This window comes from Myotis lucifugus, unplaced genomic scaffold (genome assembly GCF_000147115.1).
Source record: "Myotis lucifugus unplaced genomic scaffold, Myoluc2.0 scaffold_431, whole genome shotgun sequence".
NCBI lineage: Eukaryota > Metazoa > Chordata > Mammalia > Chiroptera > Vespertilionidae > Myotis > Myotis lucifugus.
The window spans coordinates 7,948-28,084 of NW_005871479.1; the positions used below are offsets into that span (position 1 = coordinate 7,948).

General features: G+C 50.4%; 1 protein-coding gene across 1 annotated transcript; it reads right to left on the reverse strand.

Annotated features, from left to right (window-relative positions):
• Nucleotides 1–5,401: 5,401 nt before the first annotated feature.
• FAM174B (family with sequence similarity 174 member B) lies at nucleotides 5,402–20,135 on the reverse strand (the record flags this gene model as incomplete). The annotated part of the gene is made up of 3 exons (XM_006102824.3): nucleotides 5,402–6,198; nucleotides 10,631–10,762; nucleotides 19,855–20,135. Coding segments are annotated over 3 exons (417 nt in total), but the record flags the coding sequence as incomplete, so codon positions are not given.
• Between the last annotated feature and the right edge of the window lie 2 nt (nucleotides 20,136–20,137).

Sequence of the window (20,137 nt, forward strand, 5' to 3'; positions counted from 1 at the left end):
ATCAATAAAGAAATTAAAATGTAAAAAAAATAATAAATAAAAAAATAATAAAATAATAATAAAAAATTAAAACCACAAGGACGTTTCCAGACGCCGGCAGGGCCAGGCCCCAGGTAAGCGCTGGCTCCCACCTGTCTCCCCAGCCCCGCGAGCAGCCTGGGGCGGGGAGGGGGGGTCTCAGACCCTTGTTCTGCACTGGATGGGGGGGGGGGCTGCAGCAGACACCTCCAGGCCCCCGCTCACCCTCAAAGGATGAAATCATTTGATTACACAAGACAAGACTTAACCACGATGCCTCCAGAGGAGCGGGGCGAGGAAGGCCAGCAGCAGTGGGAGCTGCGAACGCATGGCTCCGCCCCAGGAGGAGGGTGCGTGCGGGGCGGGTGGGGGGAGAGAAGGGTGGTGACGCCGCCTCTGTGGGGTGCAGTGGCGACCCCTCTGCTTTCCTCCCCACCCCACCCCCGCCCCCTTTCTCCCATCTCCTCCTCTTCTCTTTCCGACAATGTCCCAACTGCTCGAAATGGCTGCGATGGCTCAAGTCCCCAATCAGCAGCAAGTGCGGGGCCGGATACACCCCATGCCCCATGTCCTGCTCTCCTGGGTCATTTTGTCTGGATTCTATTAAAATTCTACCCAAACAAATGAATCCCACTGAAGGGGGCACACCTCCCTTTGGGGGATAAGGTGCCGATGTCTTTACCAAAAAAAGTCATTTTGCAACAACCTCCCCCTGTCTCCCCCCCACCCCCACACAGAGTGAGAATGGCCACATAATACTTTCTGGATAGAAAATGGAGAAGGGGGAAAGCCGGCGGGGGGAGGAGGACGCTGAGCCCGTCCCCCGTGAGCAGAACCACGGCCCCGCGAGCACAGGGAGCCGTCACCCCCAAGAGACAACAGCGCCAAGTGACGACAAACGAGGGAGAGAGACGCAGAGATGCTGGGCCCAGGGCGCCCAGAGCCGCGGGACCTGGGCCTGAGGAGGCGGCTCCCGTCCCTCCACCTCCATGGCGGCCGCCCTCTCCTGGGCCTGGGCCTACCTGCAGGGTCCCCTCAGCGGTCCCGCCACACGGCCCGGAGCCTCGGGCCTCGGAGCACAGGGAGCAGGCGGAGTCGCAGGCGTCACCACAGCCAGGGCCTCGCCGACAAGAGCCCTCCTGTCAGGCTCGTGCCCAGGCGCCCAGAGCGCATGCTCAACTCCTGTGACTGGCTGTGCGCCCCAGAGCGCATGCTCAGCTCCTCCTGTCAGGCTGGTGCCCAGCGCCCAGAGCGCAGGCTCAACTCCTGTGACTGGCTGTGCGCCCCAGAGCGCATGCTCAGCTCCTCCTGTCAGGCTCGTGCCCAGGCGCCCAGAGCGCATGCTCAGCTCCTCCTGTCAGGCTCATGCCCAGGCGCCCAGAGCGCATGCTCGGCTCCTTCTGTCAGGCTCATGCCCAGGCGCCCAGAGCGCATGCTCGGTACCCACAACCATCTGGAATGCAGAGCCACGTGGAGGTCGCTTCTACGTGGATCATTTTCGATACAACCAACCAGGGAGAGGCTGTACAGAGAAGACTGGGGAGCCAGCGGGCCTCTCCGGGGTTAGAGGGGCTGGTGATCTCCATGGTTTACGTCCCCTCCACCTCCTTAGGGTGGGCGAGAGCCTGCAAGGTCGCTGCAGTGTTTCTGGACACATCGCTGGAGCCCATCTCGGCTGGGACAGAGAGCCAGCAGGGCCAACAAGGCATTACTAGGTACACCTGGTCTCCCCACCTGGAGCCGCTCCTGATGGGCTTAGTCATGGCTCGGCTCCTACGGGTCTGCAAAAACCACCCCTCACAGAGCCGGTTTATATATAAAGCCGCTTTTCCAAGACGGCTATTTTGTCTAATTCATATAAACAAACACAGAAAGTCAAACAAAATGAAAAGACATTAGAACATCTCTAGAAGGAATAAGAAAAATCCCCGGGGCCGGAAGGAGGTGTACCCTAAGGAAACAAATAATTTGCCTGATAAAATTTTTAAAAATGGCCATAAGGATCTTCACACCAAACTTGGGAGTGGAATAGAGGAACTTAGGGAAAACGTCAACAAAGAATTAGGAAGTATAAGAAAGAACCAAGCAGATTTGAAGAATACACAATAACTGAAATGAAAAACCCAGAAATCAAACAGATTAGCTAATACAGATCAGAGCAGTGACCTAGAGACAGACTAGTGCAGTGGTGGGCAAACTCATTAGTCAACAGAGCCAAATATCAACAGTACAACGATTGAAATTTCTTTTGAGAGCCAAATTTTTAAAACTTAAACTATATAGGTAGGTACATTGTTATGAACTTAATTAGGGTACTCCTAAGGCTTAGGAAGAGCCACACTCAAGGGGCCAAAGAGCCACATGTGGCTCGAGAGCCGCAGTTTGCCGACCACGGGACTAGTGGAAATCAACCAATCAAAAAAACAAAGAAAAAAGAATTAAAAACAAGAAAAAACACACATGATAATTTAAAGCACTCTAGTATTTGCATTATAGGGATCCCAGAAAGAGAAGAAAGAAAAACAAAGAAACTTTATTTAAATAATGGCTGAAAACTTTCCTAATCTGGGAAAGGAAACAGACATCCAGGTCCAGGAAGCATAGTTCCAAACAAGATGAACCCAGAGAGACCCACAGCCAGACAAAAGTTAAAGATAGAGGCATTCTTGAAGGGAACATGCGAAAAATTATTTACACAAAAAGGAAACCCTGTGATACTGTTATCTGATTTCTCCAGCAACTTTACAGGCCAGAAGGGAGTGGCAGGGCCTCTTTAAAGAATTCTTCATTTCGTTGAATGGACTCTGCTAACTTCTCCCTTGGAACAGACTCCAGAAGAGCCAGGTGTGATAAACTGAAGAACCCCAACTGCTCCAGGGCTTTTACTAAAGTCTGTTTCCTGGAAAAGCCTGTGGGAAGTATCCCTGCATCAGCGTCATCTTGCCAAGATGGAAGAGAGCCCAGGACCAGGCAGATTGGGTCATTCAGGCAGATTGGGTCAATCACTGGAAAAGGAGAATTCCAACATAGAATCTCTGAGCAGGCGCTGTTTTCATCCAACGACAAAGTTCTTGATCTATTTTTTTAAAAGAGAGCATACAAAGTAGCAAGGAAGCTTGCAACCTAGAATAATTTACCCAGCAAGGAATTAAAGGAGAGAGTTTCCCAGACAAGCAAAAACTGAAGGACTTCATCATCACCATTAAACCAGATTTTCAAGAAATATTAAAGGGTCTCCTTTAAGTAGAAAAGGAAAGGCCATAACCAGCAATAAGAAAACATGAGGAAAAAAACCTCACAGAGACAGCCAAATGCTCAATAAATACAGCAAATCACACATTTAAAAAGCTACTACAATGGTTAAAAGAAAAAAGTATCAAGCTCAACTCAAACTACAATAAGTACTTAGGAGATACACAACACAGAAAGATCTAAAATATGACATCAATAACAAAGCATGTATAGGGAAGTAAAAATGTAGTCCTTACAGAATATATTCAAATTTAAACGTCAATCAGCTTCAAATAGAATGCTATAAAGAATGATATACATAAACCTACAAAAGATACAAAAAGAGAAAGCAACCTAAACAAAACACTATAAAAACAGCAAACCACAGGCAAGAGATCAAGAGAAGAAAGGAACAGAGAACAACTGTAAAAACAACTTAAAAACCATGAGGAGCCCCCTGGACCAGTTTAGAAGGCAGAGAACAGGAGCAGCTAGCTCCTTGGGGGGGAGTAAGGCAGGCCTCACCCACCGGCTTCTCTGTAACATCCAAGGACCCCAAGTTAGAATGGAGCCAATGAGCTTTCTTTCTGGAACTTACTTCATATAAACAGTCTGATCTTACCCGGTCCCACTCCTGGAAAGCTTAAGCCTAGCAAGGTAGGAGGCAGTAATTAGCCAGCAGTTTTTGACACATTTGGTTCTTTATTCTTTGGAGGTACCCCAAGATTCTCCAAAATCAATGAGGGTTCAGTATTTATCAACCAAAGAGGCAGCTCTTGGGAAATGATTTATTTTTTATTTTTTACGGTTTTTTTTTTATTAATTTCAGAGAGGAAGGGAGAGGGAGAGAGAGAAACATCAATGATGAGAGAGAATCATTGATTGGCTGCCTCCTACATGCCTTGAGCCCACAACCCGGGCATGTGCATGTGCCCTTGACCGGAATCGAACCCAGGACCCTTCAGTCCATAGACAGATGCTCTATCCACTGAGCCAAACCAGCTAGGGCTTGGGAAATAGACCTCAAAATGTATGTGGAATAACAGCTTGTCCCCCTCTCCAAAGGCCATTTCATTTCTAAGCTTTTCTCTAAACCACCAGGTCCAGGCACATGGCACTGGGCCCCACCCCCTCCTCTTCCAGTTCTGTGCCCTCATCCCTGATCACCAAAAGGCATCTTGCTGGCCTCCATCTCAAAAACATCCAAACCAGTGCACTCATGGTTCATGCCGAAGGTTTTTTGTTGTTGATGTTTTTGTTTGTTTATTTGTTTGATTTAAGAGCCTGTAGTGTTGAAGCTCCACAATTTGGAAGGTCATTCCCCGCTGCGTCTGCCAGGCCTGGGGGTGAGCACCGGGCAGCCTGAGCCGGTCTTTACGTGTAAGGCAGAGGACCCAGCTTTCCCGCAGACCATTCTGCGGCGCTTGTGGAAAAGGCAAGTGTGAGCGGCAGTTCCAGTTCAAAGGGCAGAGGGCGCACAGCTGCCATGGAGTCACCAGTCTGGCCCATGAAGACACTGTGGTGGGGAGAGAGAAAGCAGGCCCATGCCTCTGGCAAACAGGACAGAAAAGAGGAAAAGGAAAGTCAACAAAGGAAATGAAATCAGGGAGGAGCAGGCAGGGTGCGTTCCATACAGCACATGCTCTTCCCATAGTGGTCTCCCCCAGGGTCACCCCTACCTCCACCCCCCCCCGCCCCCACCCCCCCCCCAACCCCCGCCGCCTTTCCTGCAGGGGCCAATGTGCCTTCTATACAGGCCAGGGCTTCAGTTCTGGCAACTGAAGAATCTGAGAAAGGGCTGAGCTGGGAAAGGCTAGAGTTTTCATCCAAGGCAATGGTGCAGACAATTAACAGAGCGATACACAAACCCTGCAGGAAGCCAGAAAAGAGCTTTTTTTTTTTAAAGTACAAAACACCTTTCCGGGGAGAACAGAGTCCCAGGGCCCCAAAGGCACTGCCAGTTGGCTTTAGCAGGAGCATCCACCCTGGGAACAGTGAAACGGGAACCCCGATCAACCTGAGAAACCAACCCAAGTCCCTGCTTCCAGAAGCCACCCGAACCCCTGGCCCACAGCTGGGGTACCCCCTGAGTCAGCGGGTTTCTAGTCCAGCCTGGACAGTGTGCTTTTTCCGCCAACCAAACCACCATGCATTGAAATGTCCACAGTGATATTTTGCAATTAGATGTCTAAGACCGACGATGTAAGAACTACGACAGGCACAGAGACACACACAGGATGTTACTAACCAAAGGCCGCCTCTAGTGCATTCTTTTTCCTTCAGACAAGAAGAAATTACTTTAGAGGTACACACATACACACATATATTTTTTCCCTGATATTCAAAATCCTTTATGAACTAGCCATGCCCAGTTCTGCTGAACCCTTTAAACAAAAGAAGAAAAAGAAAAGGAGCCACAAACATGTATATACTTCTGCTATGGGCTGACCAGCTCCAAGGACTCTCACTCTGAACACAGCCATTCCCAACAGAAGGCCAGAACCTGACCAAACCCAAAAGTCCAAAGGGTTAGACATCTCGCACGTCACAGATCCAGAGAGCAGAATGTCAGAACACCTCACTGCACAGATGGATATCCTTCTTGAGGTTCTTCATAACTTCTGATCTCTTTTACTTTTGTCAACAGTTGCTTTCAAGTTAATATTTTTTAAGTCAACACGTTTCTGCCCTGTGCCCCTTGGCAAGGCAGAAGCCCCTTGAGGAGGAAAAAGGGGCAACATTTTGAAGTGGTGTCCAGAGGAAGGGAGAGGCGATTCTCCTGCGGTGACGTTCTGAGCAGACGTTCGACACACACAAATGTGCCAGTTTCATAAATAATGTTTGTTTTGGTTTCAACACCTCGGACAAGACAGCTTCCAGATCCTTCCCGCCCAGGTGCAGCTGACCAACTTTCCACAGGATGCCAACACGCTGGGAAACAGGTTTTACCTAAAAGAAGAGGAAGAGTGAGTCAGTGCCTTCCTGCAGAGTCCCAGACCCATTCTGGCTCCTCTCTAAACAGTCTCCACCCTATAGTCACACGCCCCAACCACAGGACCTTTGAACGTGCTGCTGTCTGGAAGACGAGCTCCATTCCTCCAAGTAAGTCCTCCCCTTCCCTCAGATCCCAGCTTGGATCCTTTCTTAGTTCCCCACACGGACCCTCTAGGTCAGCAATCAGCAAACTCCGGCTCACGAGCCACATGCAACTCTTTGGCCCCTTGAGTGTGGCTCTTCCACAAAATACTACGTGCAGGCGCACATGTACAGTGCGATTGAAACTTCATGGCCCATGCGCAGAAGTCAGTATTTTGTGGAAGAGCCACACTCAAGGGCCAAAGAGCCGCATGTGGCTCGCGAGCTGCAGTTTGCCAACCACTGCCCTAGGCTACCACCTCTTTTCTCTTTGGATCCCTCCTTCCTAGTACTTCTATAGCTGTTTATGCCAGAGCTCAGCAAAAGATATAAATGCTGGTTTTTCTCTCTTTCTTTTTTACAAATCTAGATTCTTAGGCAGCACTATAAACTGCACGTGTATGTAGGCAAGAACTGAATAAGTCAGACTCACTTAGTAGTAAATTTCATTGCCACACAGACTTCCTGTTCGCATAGGCTTGCTCCTTACAGACATGAAGCTCAAATAGTTTTAAGATGCGTGATACCGTAGCTGAGAACTTCCCCCAAGTGCCAATATTGCTTTTCAAACAAACAAAATCGCCCCGTGAGATGCCCACTTTTGACACACGCGCTCAGCATTCTGCAAGGAGCAGGGCTGGCAGAGCTTTATTCCAACTGGTTTGGGGATGCCCCTGATGCTGTTGCAGGCCCAGGTCGGATGTCCCAGCATCTGGGGGGAGCCTGCAGGTCACCGTGTACCCTCCGACTCCTCCCAGGCCTCAGAAGCCCACGATCTCCATCGCCTCTGCAGTCCACATACTAATGTTTTTGAAGAGTTTCGCTCCCACCCTCAGAAAATGAGGTGGGCACAAGGGCCTTGGAGCCCAACCTCTCAAGCAGTCCCTGCCCTGAGTGTGCTTTGCAACTGAACCTCAGTCAAGAAATAAGCAAGTCAAGTCTGTTTTCTCCTCCTCCCAGCCTCGTCTCCAGGGTCCCCTTGCTGCCAACAGCCACCAAATGCCCTTTGTTCCAAAGACAAGATGCCAGGCATGGCCTCCAGTGAGACAACGGAAATCTTATCAGTTTCTAATTAAACTCCCACAGGCAGCTCTATCCACAAGAGGTGGGAGGCAGGCAATTTTAGAACACATACCTGCACCCCACAGGCACATTTTTTCCAAACCTAAGGAGCAAAGGAGTAGGGGCCTCCCTCCTGGGGGAAGGCAGGGCTGGCAGGAGCAGCGTGTTCTCCAGGCACCATACCTTTGGGCAGCGTTTGTCACACTGCCGATGCCACCTACCAGACAAGCGATGCCACCTACCAGACAAGCGATGCCACCTACCAGACAAGCGGAAGAACGGCATCTGCCTTGCCTTAGGGGACGCCCAGAGGGTGTCAAAAAAGTCTCCTGTAATAAAGCAGGGATGCAGACAGACCCAAAACATCAGCCACAACTGCATGCGAGGCCAACCAAGCTCAAAACACATGCAACCAGGATTCGGTCATCTTTTGAAATAAGGAGCCATTTCAAAACCTCTGGGTTCTCTCTGTACTCTGCATAGCCACCGCTTCCTCTTCTTTAATTGGCCTTTTTAAAAAATATATATATTTGTATTGATTTCAGAGAGGAAGGGAGAAGGAGAGAGAGATAGAAACATCACTGATGACAGAGAATTATGGATCGGCTGCCTCCTGCACACCCCCTACTGGGGATCAAGCCTGCAACCTCGGCATGTGCCCTGACTGGGAATCAAACCGTGACCTCCTGGTTCATAGGTGGACGCTCAACCACTGGGCCACACCAACTGGGCTTAATTAGCCTTTTTAAGTACCGAGTTGGAATCTCATTTCTACAGGTCCCCCCACCACCACCAGCATTTCTGACCCTACACTTTGGAGGTCTTATCTCATGGATTATAACATCGCAGGGATGGGAGCCTAACAAGAAGGCTGCCGCAGCCTCGCCTGCCTGCCTTCTCTCCATTTCCTGCCTGAGGAGCTAAGTCGAGAGATAGTATCAGGACTACACATGTATAACAGTAAGAGCCAGGTACTGCCTGACTGCCCTGGCACCAAAAACAGGACTTTCCTCTTCGCACTCACTCATGAAGTCACCCAAGGTTACAATCCAGCCACATCCGATTTAAATGGACTATTTCCCAGAGAAAAAGACAAAGAGCTGTGAACAGATGATCACGTGCAGACAAGGAAGTTCTCAAAATCACTAAACTGAACATAAAATTGCCCCTGAAATTCGTGTTCTTTTCAAACATATTGACCTGAAAAGTTGTTCATGATGTGCCTGCTGTTCAGGTGAAAGATGTTCCAAAACAGCATGTATGACATGGTCCTATTTCTGTACAAAAGGAAATTCCACGTATGGACTCACACACACTCTAGTGGTTGTTGCGAAGCAGTGAGATTACAGGTCATTTTATTTCCCCTTTTTCTTATCTGGAATAAGGATACACCTGTGATAAGGAAGGCCTCTAAGCAGTCTCTCTAAATGGTCAGTTGTCTTTGAACCTGAGGGCTAGAGCGGTCTTGTGTCTAAGTGATTCACTTCAAGTTCACTGACATCTTGATGTTACTTCAACCATGAACAGCGCAAACTTCTAATGTGAACTACTCGAAGTCCAGTTCTTCCCAACAAACAGGAAGGCAGGCTAGTGCCCAGCCGTGATAAGGAAAGCCTGTGGGAGGCAGCCGAAGTAGATAAAGTTACAGAATAAACATTCCAGGAAAGACGGGCTGAAAATGAATGACTAAATATTCAATAGAAGTTAGGGGAAAAGAACAGAACACACCCAAAGAAAGCTTAAGGAAGAGAAGCAGATATCAATTGAAAATGGCAATATAATAGAGAGGATCAAAGAAGCTGAAGTTTATTCTTTGTATAGACGAATAAAATTAAACTTCCAGCAAGCTGGATCAAGAAAAAGGAGAAAAGGCAACTGTAATCAATGTTAAGGATAAAAAGGGACCATGACCACACATGTTACAAAGATTAAAAAGATGAGAATAAGAAAATGTTGTGTGCCCGGCCGGTGTGGCTCAGTAGTTGAGCTTCAACCCACACACCAAGAGGTCCCTGGTTCCATTCCCAGTCAGGGCACATGCCAGGGTTGTGGGCTCAATTCCTAGTAGGGGATGTGCAGGAGACAGCATATGGATGTTTCTCTCTCATCGATGTTTCTCATCGATGTTTCTCTCTCTCTCCCTCTCTCTTCTTCCTCTCACTCTCTAAAATCCAATAAAAAAAACTTATTTTTAAAAAAAGAAAAATGTTGTGAACAACTTTAGGACAACAAATTTGAAAACTTACATGAAAGAACAAAATACAACCCATCAGAACTGACCCAAGAAAAAATAAAGACTAGCTAGTCCTATAACTGTTCAAAGAACTGAACATCAATAATTTTTTTTAAATCTTTGCACAAAGAATGTATCAGGCTATTCCCGGCAAAGGTAACCAAATAGAGTGGCAGTTTTTATTTATTTCAGAGAGAGGAGAAGGAGAGAAACATCAATGATGGAGAGAATCACTGATCAGCTGTCTCCTACACGTGCCCTACAGGGGATTGAGCCTGCAACCTGAGCATGTGCCCTGACTGGAATCTAACAATGACTCCTGGTTCATGGGTCAATGCTCAACCACTGAGCCACACCGGCCGGGCCAGACTACCAGCCTTTAGACGACAATACTACTTGTATCAATGTACTCAAGAAAGGGCCCCCTTTTCTACCTTACACTCAAGAAAGAGCCTGCATATAGAATTTCTGGACAGACTGATTACTATATTTCTTTGTTGAGGAATTTTTTCTTACTTAGTGAGATCTGAAACTACCACAAAAATGGCTCAGTGTATCACAGAGCCCACAAAGTGATTCTGGTCACCAAATATGGATGAAATTATTTTATTCAGTGGCTCAGAATCAAAACAGCACGTTGGTCCACTTAAACCATCAAGTGCTCTTACTGTACCATACCCACTGGCCTGCGGATGCAGCGGACCCTTTTCATTGTGACTAATGAGGAGGACACAGTTTTCTTCACATTATGTGTTATTTCTGTGCATTGAATGTGAGCCAGATAAAATGGCTAAGCAATAAAATCAGTACGATCACTAACTTTCTTATGTGTATATTATTTTGTAGTATGACTATTACTTATTCTTCTCAAAGGGTGCTGCTCTTCACCAAAACTGTCAATTCTAACTCCCAAGCCCGGGAGCCCAGGGCAGCTGCTGTCCCCACCCGCACCTGTATTTGATGTCGAATACTGTGGAGTCTTCATCCTCATCATCCTCTTCATTCAGCGGGGCCATTTCCACGCGCTCAGCCGGGGTGGTGATGATGTCATACTTGCGGGTCTTCTTCAACCTCTTTCCGGACCTGGAAGAGAGGCACAATCCTGAGGACTCCACCATCCCCCGAGGCAAACCACACACTGTCCCCAGCCTGGGTTCCAGGGCCTGGCGAATACCCCGGCTCCTGCGCTTTCAGCCATGGGACCTCGGGCACGTTCCTGACCTCAGTAACCCTTGTGGTTCTCACCCACAAAACAGAGATGATGAAAGCCGCCCTGAGCACTGGAAAACCCAGGAACCAAGAGAAATAATAGAAAATCCATGATGCACAAAAGACCAAAATGTTCAATGAAGGCAGGATCCAGCTCTGCACTTGCACGGGCATGATGCACCCCATCCCCTCCCGCCTCGTCCCCTGCCCGGCCCTATGGCATTGGATGGTCACCGCTCCAAGCACAGGGGGCGCAAGCTGGCTTTAAGAGCACTGTCCTGTGGGCCATCAGGTGGGATCTGGGTCAGAGCCTGGCCACTACCTGTGTGGGCATGGGCAAATGAGTTCATCTCCCTAAGCCCCATAAATAAAATGCGATAAAAAATAATGTGTGTCCCTCACAGGCGAGGGGGGATGAAGTGAGATGATGCATGTAACAGGCCTACACACAGGAGGCTCTTAGCAAAACGACTGTTAGTAAATATAACCAGCAAATAGAAGTGCTACCGTCTCTCCTGGACGGCCAGGACTTGTAAAAATGAGTCAGTATTGTCTCCATCAGGAGGATTTATGAGGCTGCTGGGTTACAGCACTAAGCTTTTACCGCTGAAATAACAGAGGACCACTGCGGGCCACGGGGGAAGTGCGGAGACAAGGCCCGAGTTCTCCAGCGTCAGGCTTTCTGCGTGAAGGAGGCAACGTTTACCGGGGAATGGCTGAGCGCTCACAATGCCACTGGGAACACTGCTGCTGTTATGACGGCTGATGGCCTTTGCATTTATTTCTCCACTATCTAGACTCTTTTTCAAATGCCTTGCCTTCTCTGTGCCCCTCCCTTTGCAAGTAGAGTCGATATGGCCCCTTTGCCACAATTCTTCTCCCCTGGAACAAGGTCTCATTACGCCAGGAGGCCTCAACAAAGTGATGGCGACTGGCGGGTTTCCGTAAGTGTCCTCGCTGCCTTCACAGGAGCAGGCCGGACCAGCGATGTTCTAGAAGAGACCAAGGGTCCCTCCGCTGGAGCCAAAGCACACATTTCTAACAAGTCAGGGGAGAAGTTCAACATTCTTTTACTCTGAAATGCAATCCTAAAGCCAGGGGGGTTGTTGACTCAAAGGCCCATTCAACAGCTGGTCAGCGGCAGGTTCCCAGGGAGGCTGGCAGGCACCCCACGCAGACAGAGGCGGAGGGAGCTGCGCTCCGCTGACCAACTGGAGAGAGGCCTTCCTTCCTCGCTCCCCCCCCCCCCCAGGGAGAAACAAAACTAAACAAGCCCATCAGGGCTGTGACTAGAAGTTCAATTTGGGGGTGTGGTGGTCAGATCCACAGACAGCATGTCTAGGGATCGGGGTTCAGATCTCGGCTCTGCAATTCCTTTGTCTCGGTTCCTCTGAGCAAGTCACTCACCCCCACCTCTATCCAACAGGGCTCCGGCCACGGCTCCCTGAACACAGGTGCCTGTGACCTTCCAGGTGCCCCCAGCAGTGTCACCAGCGTCACCACCCCTCCCCCCTGTCCTGCAGCTGCCCCTCCGCACCATGCTGGGGCCCCTCTGCTCCAACACCAGCACCCAGTCAAGCGAAATGACCCCCACAAACCCCAGAGCCCCATAAGCACAGAAACCAGTGAAGCGGGCCTGGTGTGCCATAAACATTAGAACAAACACAGTGACGTTGGCCATCTGGCAGCCAACTCTCTGTCTCGGGAGCCAAGAGATACAAAGGGTGGTGCGCACAAGCCCAGCCGCCGCACCTGACTGTCACATGGGGCAGAGGCCCAGCGTTTCCAGATATTTCCACTTGTCAGGAAAAGCAGGAGACTCCCAATGTCTAAGTGTTCTCAGCTACCTGCTTAAAATCACTGTGCAGATCGGAACAAAACCATAAACACTTATCTGTGGGCCATCAGTTTGCAGCCTCTGACTCCGTTCCCTGGCCATGGTGTGCTGGTCACGCGTGCCAAGCATGAGTGACATTGAATAATTCAGCTAAAACCATGAGGCCGGAGAGATGGGCTGGTACACAAGTTCAGCCAAGGTCCCCGCCGCTAATTATACAACCTCGGTGCTTCCCTCCCCTCGTGGGCACTGTCTGTCTTCTCGGGATTAATAAAGTGCTACCTCGTTGATTGACCCCAACACCTGCGTCTAACACACAACACACAGTGTGTCCAGTAGGATCATGCAACACGGGCCAGGCAGCCACACAAAGCTCAATTACAATGCACTGTAGGGCTTTCCTCCATAACACGGCCACCTCCATCAGCTCCCCACCCTGGTTTCTCTTTCCCTCTCTCAGTGCCTGACGGCCAGACCACCTCTTGCTCTTCTAAGGCAGCGGTTCTCAACCTGTGGGTCGTGACCCCTTTGGGGGTCGAACGACCCTTTCACAGGGGTCGCCTAAGACCATCGGAAAACACATATATAATTACATATTGTTTTTGTGACGAATCACTATGCTTTAATTATGTTCAATTTGTAACCATGAAAATACATCCTGCATATCAGATATTTACATTACAATTCATAACAGCAGCAAAATTACAGTTATGAAGTAGCAACGAAAATAATTTTATGGTTGGGGGTCACCACAACATGAGGAACTATATTAAAGGGTCGCGGCGTTAGGAAGGTTGAGAACCACGGCTCTAAGGTAAAATGATCACCCCGGGTTTGACCTGTCTGAGGAGCCCCATGAAATGTGACAACAGCAATGCCCCGAGACCTGTTCCTCCAGCGCTCAAGTGTGTTTACCAAGGGCTGGCCCACTTGGTTCTATGTGTGGTGCCAGCAGAGGAAAGCCAGGCTTGGAGCCAGGAAGGCAGCCTCTAGGGGCAGCGGCAAGATGACCAGGAGACTCTTTGGTGGACCCCGGGGACCCAACACAGCCTGGAAACTGTGGTGTCACCATGCTGTGGGGCACACGGCATAAGGGATCTGTTCGGCATCTACTTGTCCCTGGCACAGGTCTGTTCTTGCCACCACTACCCCCACTTCAGGGATAGTTACTTCTCGGAAGGAGCTCCCAAACTGTCCACCTCAAGCCCAGATGTCCAGCTGCCTAGCTCACTTTCCCCCCAATTCAAATCTTAGTCAAACCACCAAAAACGACCTCCTTAAAAAAAAATGGCCTCCTGATGTCAAACAAACTCCACAGTCCCTCTCAAAGTCACAGAAAGGGACTGAGTCTTCCAACCATGGCTCTGCCCAACGCTCCAATTTATTAAAATAATACCAAAATGCGAATGCGCAATAACGAAAACACTTCAGAATGGTAACTTTCCCCAAATCCTAACAGTATGAAGCTTTTACATTTTCTCTTGACTTTTCTTATTTTGTTTTAACTTATCTTCACTGTTGAACGTATCACAGGCGTCCCTTTTTCTTCCCCCACTGACTCTCTCCATCCCCGCCCCCCCCCCCCTCCACCCCCAGGCCTTCACCACACTATTGTCTGTGCCCAGGGGCTATGCATATATGCATATATTAACTCTTATTCTTATTACAAATGTCAGTACACAGACAACTTGGGGAAAGTTTGGGGATTCCAGGCTAAGTAAGAAAGTTTTTGTTCCTTTTCAAAGACCTGGCTGAGTAAAATGACTAGGTTTCCGTGCTTCCAACATCTGCAGGACACGGTGGCGTGCATCTTTGCCACCGACGCATGTGCGACAGCTGGGCAATGTCAGATCAGCTAGAATTTGTGTTCCTCTCCGTTCGCCGGGAAGCACCAAAACAAAGCCTCCTTTCGGATCAGAAATTTTACAGAGCTTTTGAAATAAGAGGTGGCTGGGCATGGAGCCAACAGAGATCTGGGAGAAACGTGGCGGGAGCGGGAGAGCTGGGAGGCTCGCCAAGGCGGGGAAGGTTCCCCAGGAGGAAGGGAAAGTTGTGGTTTCAGGTGGTGGTTTCTGACTTGTCTCCACCTTCTTTGTAAGACACCGGAAAGTCGAGTTCCATCCCCGCAGATCTCAAAGGGTAAAGTTAGACCTAAGGCGCCAAAGGTACTGAGAACAGCGGCCACTGGCGTAGGTGCTGTTCCTGAATCCATGCTACCCCAGCAGATGCTCTGACATAAAAAACTGGAGGGATCAGCCCTGGCCAGTGTTGCTCAGTAGTTAGAACACTGATCCATACACTGAAGGGTCTTGGGTTCAATTCCTGGTCAATGGCCCGTACCTGGGTTGCAGGTTTGATCCCCGGCCCCAGTAGAGGATCATGCGGGAGGCAATCAATTGATGTGTCTCTCTCACATCAATGTTTCTCTCTCTCTCCTCTGTCTCTCCTTTCCACTCTCTCTGAAAATCATTGGAAAAAACATCCTCAGGTGAGGATTAACAACAACAACAACAAAATGGGGGAATGGAAGTTTTCTAATTACTAGACACAGCCTCTTAGTTGCTTCCCTTCCAGCTCTCAGAAGCAAGACAAGGAACAACATGAGGGGTGGGGGGAACAGCTTCTCTGTGAACTGGGCAGAACTGCACGTACAAAACACACACACACACACACACACACACACACACACACACATACTCTGGCCAGAGGGCACTCTGCCTTCCAACTGCTGTCCCTCCTTCCAATTTTGTCTCATCTTAACATAGCTTTCCTGAATTGATTAAAATACACAAAAAAGGTATAAATGATTCTGCAGATGGATTAATAAGTATGGGGAGAGATGAGACCGCTACTCAACCTCAACAGAAAATGCAAAACAAACCAACGAGATACCAAATCACACTCATTTTGTTGGAAAACTTTAGCAAGTCTGATAATGCTAATGTGTTGAACATGATGGGAGAACCTGAGACCCCACCCACAGGCATTGCAGATGGGAGGGTAAAATAGTATAGACTCAAGCGTATCAAGTATGTGTACCCCCAGACCTGGAAATCCCACTCATAGGTGTACACCCCGATGCTCTTGTACAGGTCCTCAGGGGGACACATCCAAGGATGCAGCAGGGAGCTGAGTGTAGAGACAGGGGGAGAAATAACGAATAGATGTCCATTTTAAGGAAATTCAGGCAATGTATCATGTCATAAACAGTCTATACACATTCACGTGTAGAATGCATACACGTACATAGATTTTTTTGGCACATTCACATAAATTATTTATTTAAATGAGCTCATCCTAAACATGTGGTTTATAACCTGTTCCATTTCACATAGCAACACCATCATTTTTAACAGCCATATAGTATTCCAGTGTAAGGATTACCATAAGTCCTTTAACCAATGCCCAACTGTTGCAAACTTAGATCTATTTAAACCTTTTGCCATCAAACACAACTGCTCTGAATTCCACTGCCCGTGCATCCTTGCGTCCTCTCCTAATAATACATTTAGAAGCAAAGACTCTGTATCACAGTGAAAAATGTGTGCGCCTTAGGAATGGGATTGCTTGGCTAAAGATTTTTTTTCCCACTGCAATACACATTCTTTGCTTCTAATTTTAACAGTTTCCTTGGATCCACATTTTTTCTGTTGTCTGGCAAAGTGACTCCTTCAGGGAAAACAGACAAATAGGCCAGGACTGCCACTTTATAAACAAAAACACTGCACCCTTCCTCCCTTATCTACATCGTTAAGAAAAGGAAGGGCCACCATTTAAACAAATTCCTACCTCACCGGCATCAGCCATGCATCTAGTTAGAGAGGACATTTTGAGAAGCGTCAGCAAGTGTAAACTACTTAGAAGTTCAACATTCATTTGCTAAAAATATCTTTATTAGATGGCAGCTTGTGCCTGGAGCCACAGTAGGTGTTAGAGAGACGAACAATGAAGGCCCAGCCCTGCTCTCGGGAGCCCTCGGCCTCCTGTGGCAAAGAGACATGTTAGGGACATTCTTGACTCACATGGGAAATTCAAAACTCCAGTGTGCAGCCCTAGCTGGTTTGGCTCGGTGGGTAGAGTGCCGGCCTGTGGACTGAAGGGTCCCAGGTTCAATTCTGGTCAAGGGCACATGCCCGGGTTGCGGGCTCAATCGCCAGTTGGGGGTGTGCAGGAGGCAGCCGATCCATGATTCTTTCTCATCATTGATGTTTCTCTCTCTCCCTCTCGCCCTCTCCCTTCCTCTCTGAAATCAATAAAAATATATTAAAAAAAAAAAAAAAAAAAACTCCAGTGTGCTCTGGGAGCCCTGGTGGGCCCTGGCAGGGGAGGGTTCTTACAGGAGGCGCCACAGGAGGGCAAACAGCAAGGAGCTGGCAATGCGGTCTTGGTGGCGAAGGGGACTCCAGGCAGAGGGTCGGAGTGGGCAGAGCACGCAGGCCTGAGGCCACAGGCCACTCTGGAGAACCCCTACAAGTCCAGAAGGGCCAGAACCGCGGGCAGAACCAAGACAGGGACTCAGGAGGGAGGCCAGGCCCTGGTCGTGAAGAGCTAGCTTGCCCACGTGCTAAGCAGAGGGGCGATGGCGGGAGCAGGGACAAGGCTGGTGGCAGAAGACGAGGGCTGTGGTTCAGAGACAAAGCAGGGGCTCAGGGCGGGCAGAAGCGCTGGCAGGTGGAGAAGTTTCCGTGGGTGGAAGGGCTGTGGGCGCAGGTGAGAGAGCCTCAGGGTGACAGGGCGGAATGGCCAGGAGTGGCAACTGCCTGCTAAGAAGCTGGGCAGGGGGCAGGTGAGAGAGATGCCCAGCCAGTGCGGCAGGCCTTTGGGAGCCTGTGGTCTGAGCCTGCAGAGAACCAAAGGGGGAAGGTCACAGTCCGGACTACTGAGCAGTGTGATGGGGCACAGCGCTGCCTTAGCCACAGACGTGTGGAGTGTTCTAGAATCGCACAGACGACTCACTCCCTACCCTGAGATACAACTTTCTCTCTGCCAAGGAGCCCATGGGGACTGTGCAGCATCCAGGCCCTTCCCAGCTGCAAATGCCATCAGTTCCCGTCTCCATCCTGTCCACCTGGTAGCTCACCCCAAGATCACCTTCTCGGGAAGGGGAGGCAGATCGTGTCCATCCCTGGCTTCTCTGTGAAGCCAGAACCTTCTCCCAACACTCCGCATCCAAGCCAATGAGGACCCATCCCAGCCAGGCCTGAGGGCTGCTCTCCCTCCCAAACTCCCGCTCGCGGCCCTCACATCTGGCCGCACGCTGCTTGCTTTCCTGTCCCCCTCTGGATAATAAGGAGCAGACTGGCAAAATAGTTCAAATGCCTGCTTGAAAAGTCCACCGCCTTCTGGGCTCAGCGGCCTATTTTCTGCTAAACGTTTCAAACCTCCAGGCTCAGAGTTGCTCTAGGCATCAATGTTCCCTCCACCTGAACAGTCAGGGAATCAGGTTGATGGAGCGTCGCTGGATGCCAGGCCAGGAGGACTATGGAGACAGACACTGGGCTGTCTCTAAGTTTGGGAGCTGGACACTACACCCAGCCACCCAGCACAGCAGGAGAAGGGTTGCATGGAGGCTGCACGAAGGTTAGGGCTGGGGGCGGCCAGAAAAGGAAGCCAGGGCCTCACGTGGATATCCAGGAACACTGGGAAGAAGCATGGGGCCAGACCTTGGTGGCTGCGGGCAGTCTCTGCAGGTGTGAAGCAGGAATGGCCAGCACCATGGAGTGTAGGGAAAGGAGCAAGTGATAGAGAGAAGGCTCAGTAGGCTGATGGCCGCAAGGTGCGCTGGCTTCAGTTTGTTAAGGGCCCCGGGATGCAATGCCCAGGTAATGGCCCCAGGAAGGTTTGTCAGCAGAGGCATGGGCAGTGGGAAGGCCGGGGTCCAGAGAGGGGCAATTCAATTCCCACATGAGGGGACCAGCACAGTGAGGAACATGGCCAAAGCCAGGGCACAGGATGGTGGTGTGACTGGGGCACCACAGTTCCCCCCTCTCCATTTGCTTAGGTCACTGCCATTTCATCCTACAGACGCACCAGGAAACACCTTGACTCAAAGTCACATCATAACTGCAAACCTATAGATAACTCCCCCTCCCGGTCTGGTTTCTGTTCCTGCCGCTGAAAATGCTCCCACGGGGAGCGCAAGCCCCGGGCCCCAAACCTCCAACAGCTGATCAAACACCCCAGCACACTGTGTACACTTGGAAGGGGAGGGAATGGCGTGAGTAATGATACACACACATACACACCCACATGACCCGGCAGCCCGCCCAGTAACAGGACACATTCGGTTCCTTTCCTTCAAAGACAGGGTTTCCCAGGCACTGGGGGGAAATACGCCCCTTGCCTCCACTGTCGCCTTCTCCATCTCCCTACTCCAGGTACCTGGACATCCTTCCCAACTTCCCAGATACGTTCTCCTTGAACTTGAGCAAGCTACAAAAGCCTCTCCAGGATCCCTTATACCCATGGAACCTAAACCAACTCGGTCAGGTAGGAGCATAGCAGAGTTGTCCGTGTCCCCCACTAACAGGAAGTACTGAGGCCACCAGGAGTCACCAAGCATCCTTGGGGCGCAAAGCGCACCCCCAACAGGCCTCCTGCAGACATCCCCATATGCCCGATACTGCTTCCTTTAGTAGCACAGGGAAGGGAAAGAAAAAAGGCAGGTTGGGGCCTCCGAAGAAGGAAAGGACGGAAGACCGAAGTCAGACGGACCTGGTTGCAAATTCTACCTCCACCCCCGAGTTTACTTGGCTAAGCCACCGTGCCTGGCGGGAAAATTTACCCTCATCTGTGAAACGGGTATAAACATAAATCCCGTGTAAGGTTATCAAAAATCGGAGCGCTGCTGTTGGTGCTAAGCATTCACAGAGAGTTCAAAGGAAACCAGGAGAACCAGGCGAGCGCACCACCGCGGGGCGGCATAGGGAGCGGGGTAGAAGGAGAGAACCAGGCGAGCGCACCACCGCGGGGCGGCATAGGGAGCGGGGTAGAAGGAGCGCACCGGGCGCCTAGGCAGAGCCGGTAGGCGGTGCAGGTGGACCCGCGGGGGAAGGAGAGGGGCGCCGGGACCCACCTGAAGACGCGCAGCAGCAGGCAGGCGATGAAGGAGAGGGGCGCCGGGACCCACCTGAAGACGCGCAGCAGCAGGCAGGCGATGAGGAAGGCGGTGAAGGCGCACGCCACGATCACGGCCGCCTTCAGGGTGGGCAGGTCGCGGAGCAGGCTGGAGATGCGGGTCACCAGGGCGTCGCCGCTGCTGTTGGAGCTGCCACCGCCGCCCGTCACCGCCGCCGCCCCCGACCCGGTCCGGGTGGTGTTCACTGGCCGGGAGCCGGGCGCCGGGTGCTGGGGCTGCGGCACCGCGACCACCTGGGCACGGATCGCGCGGGCAGCGGGCGCGGCCAGGAGGA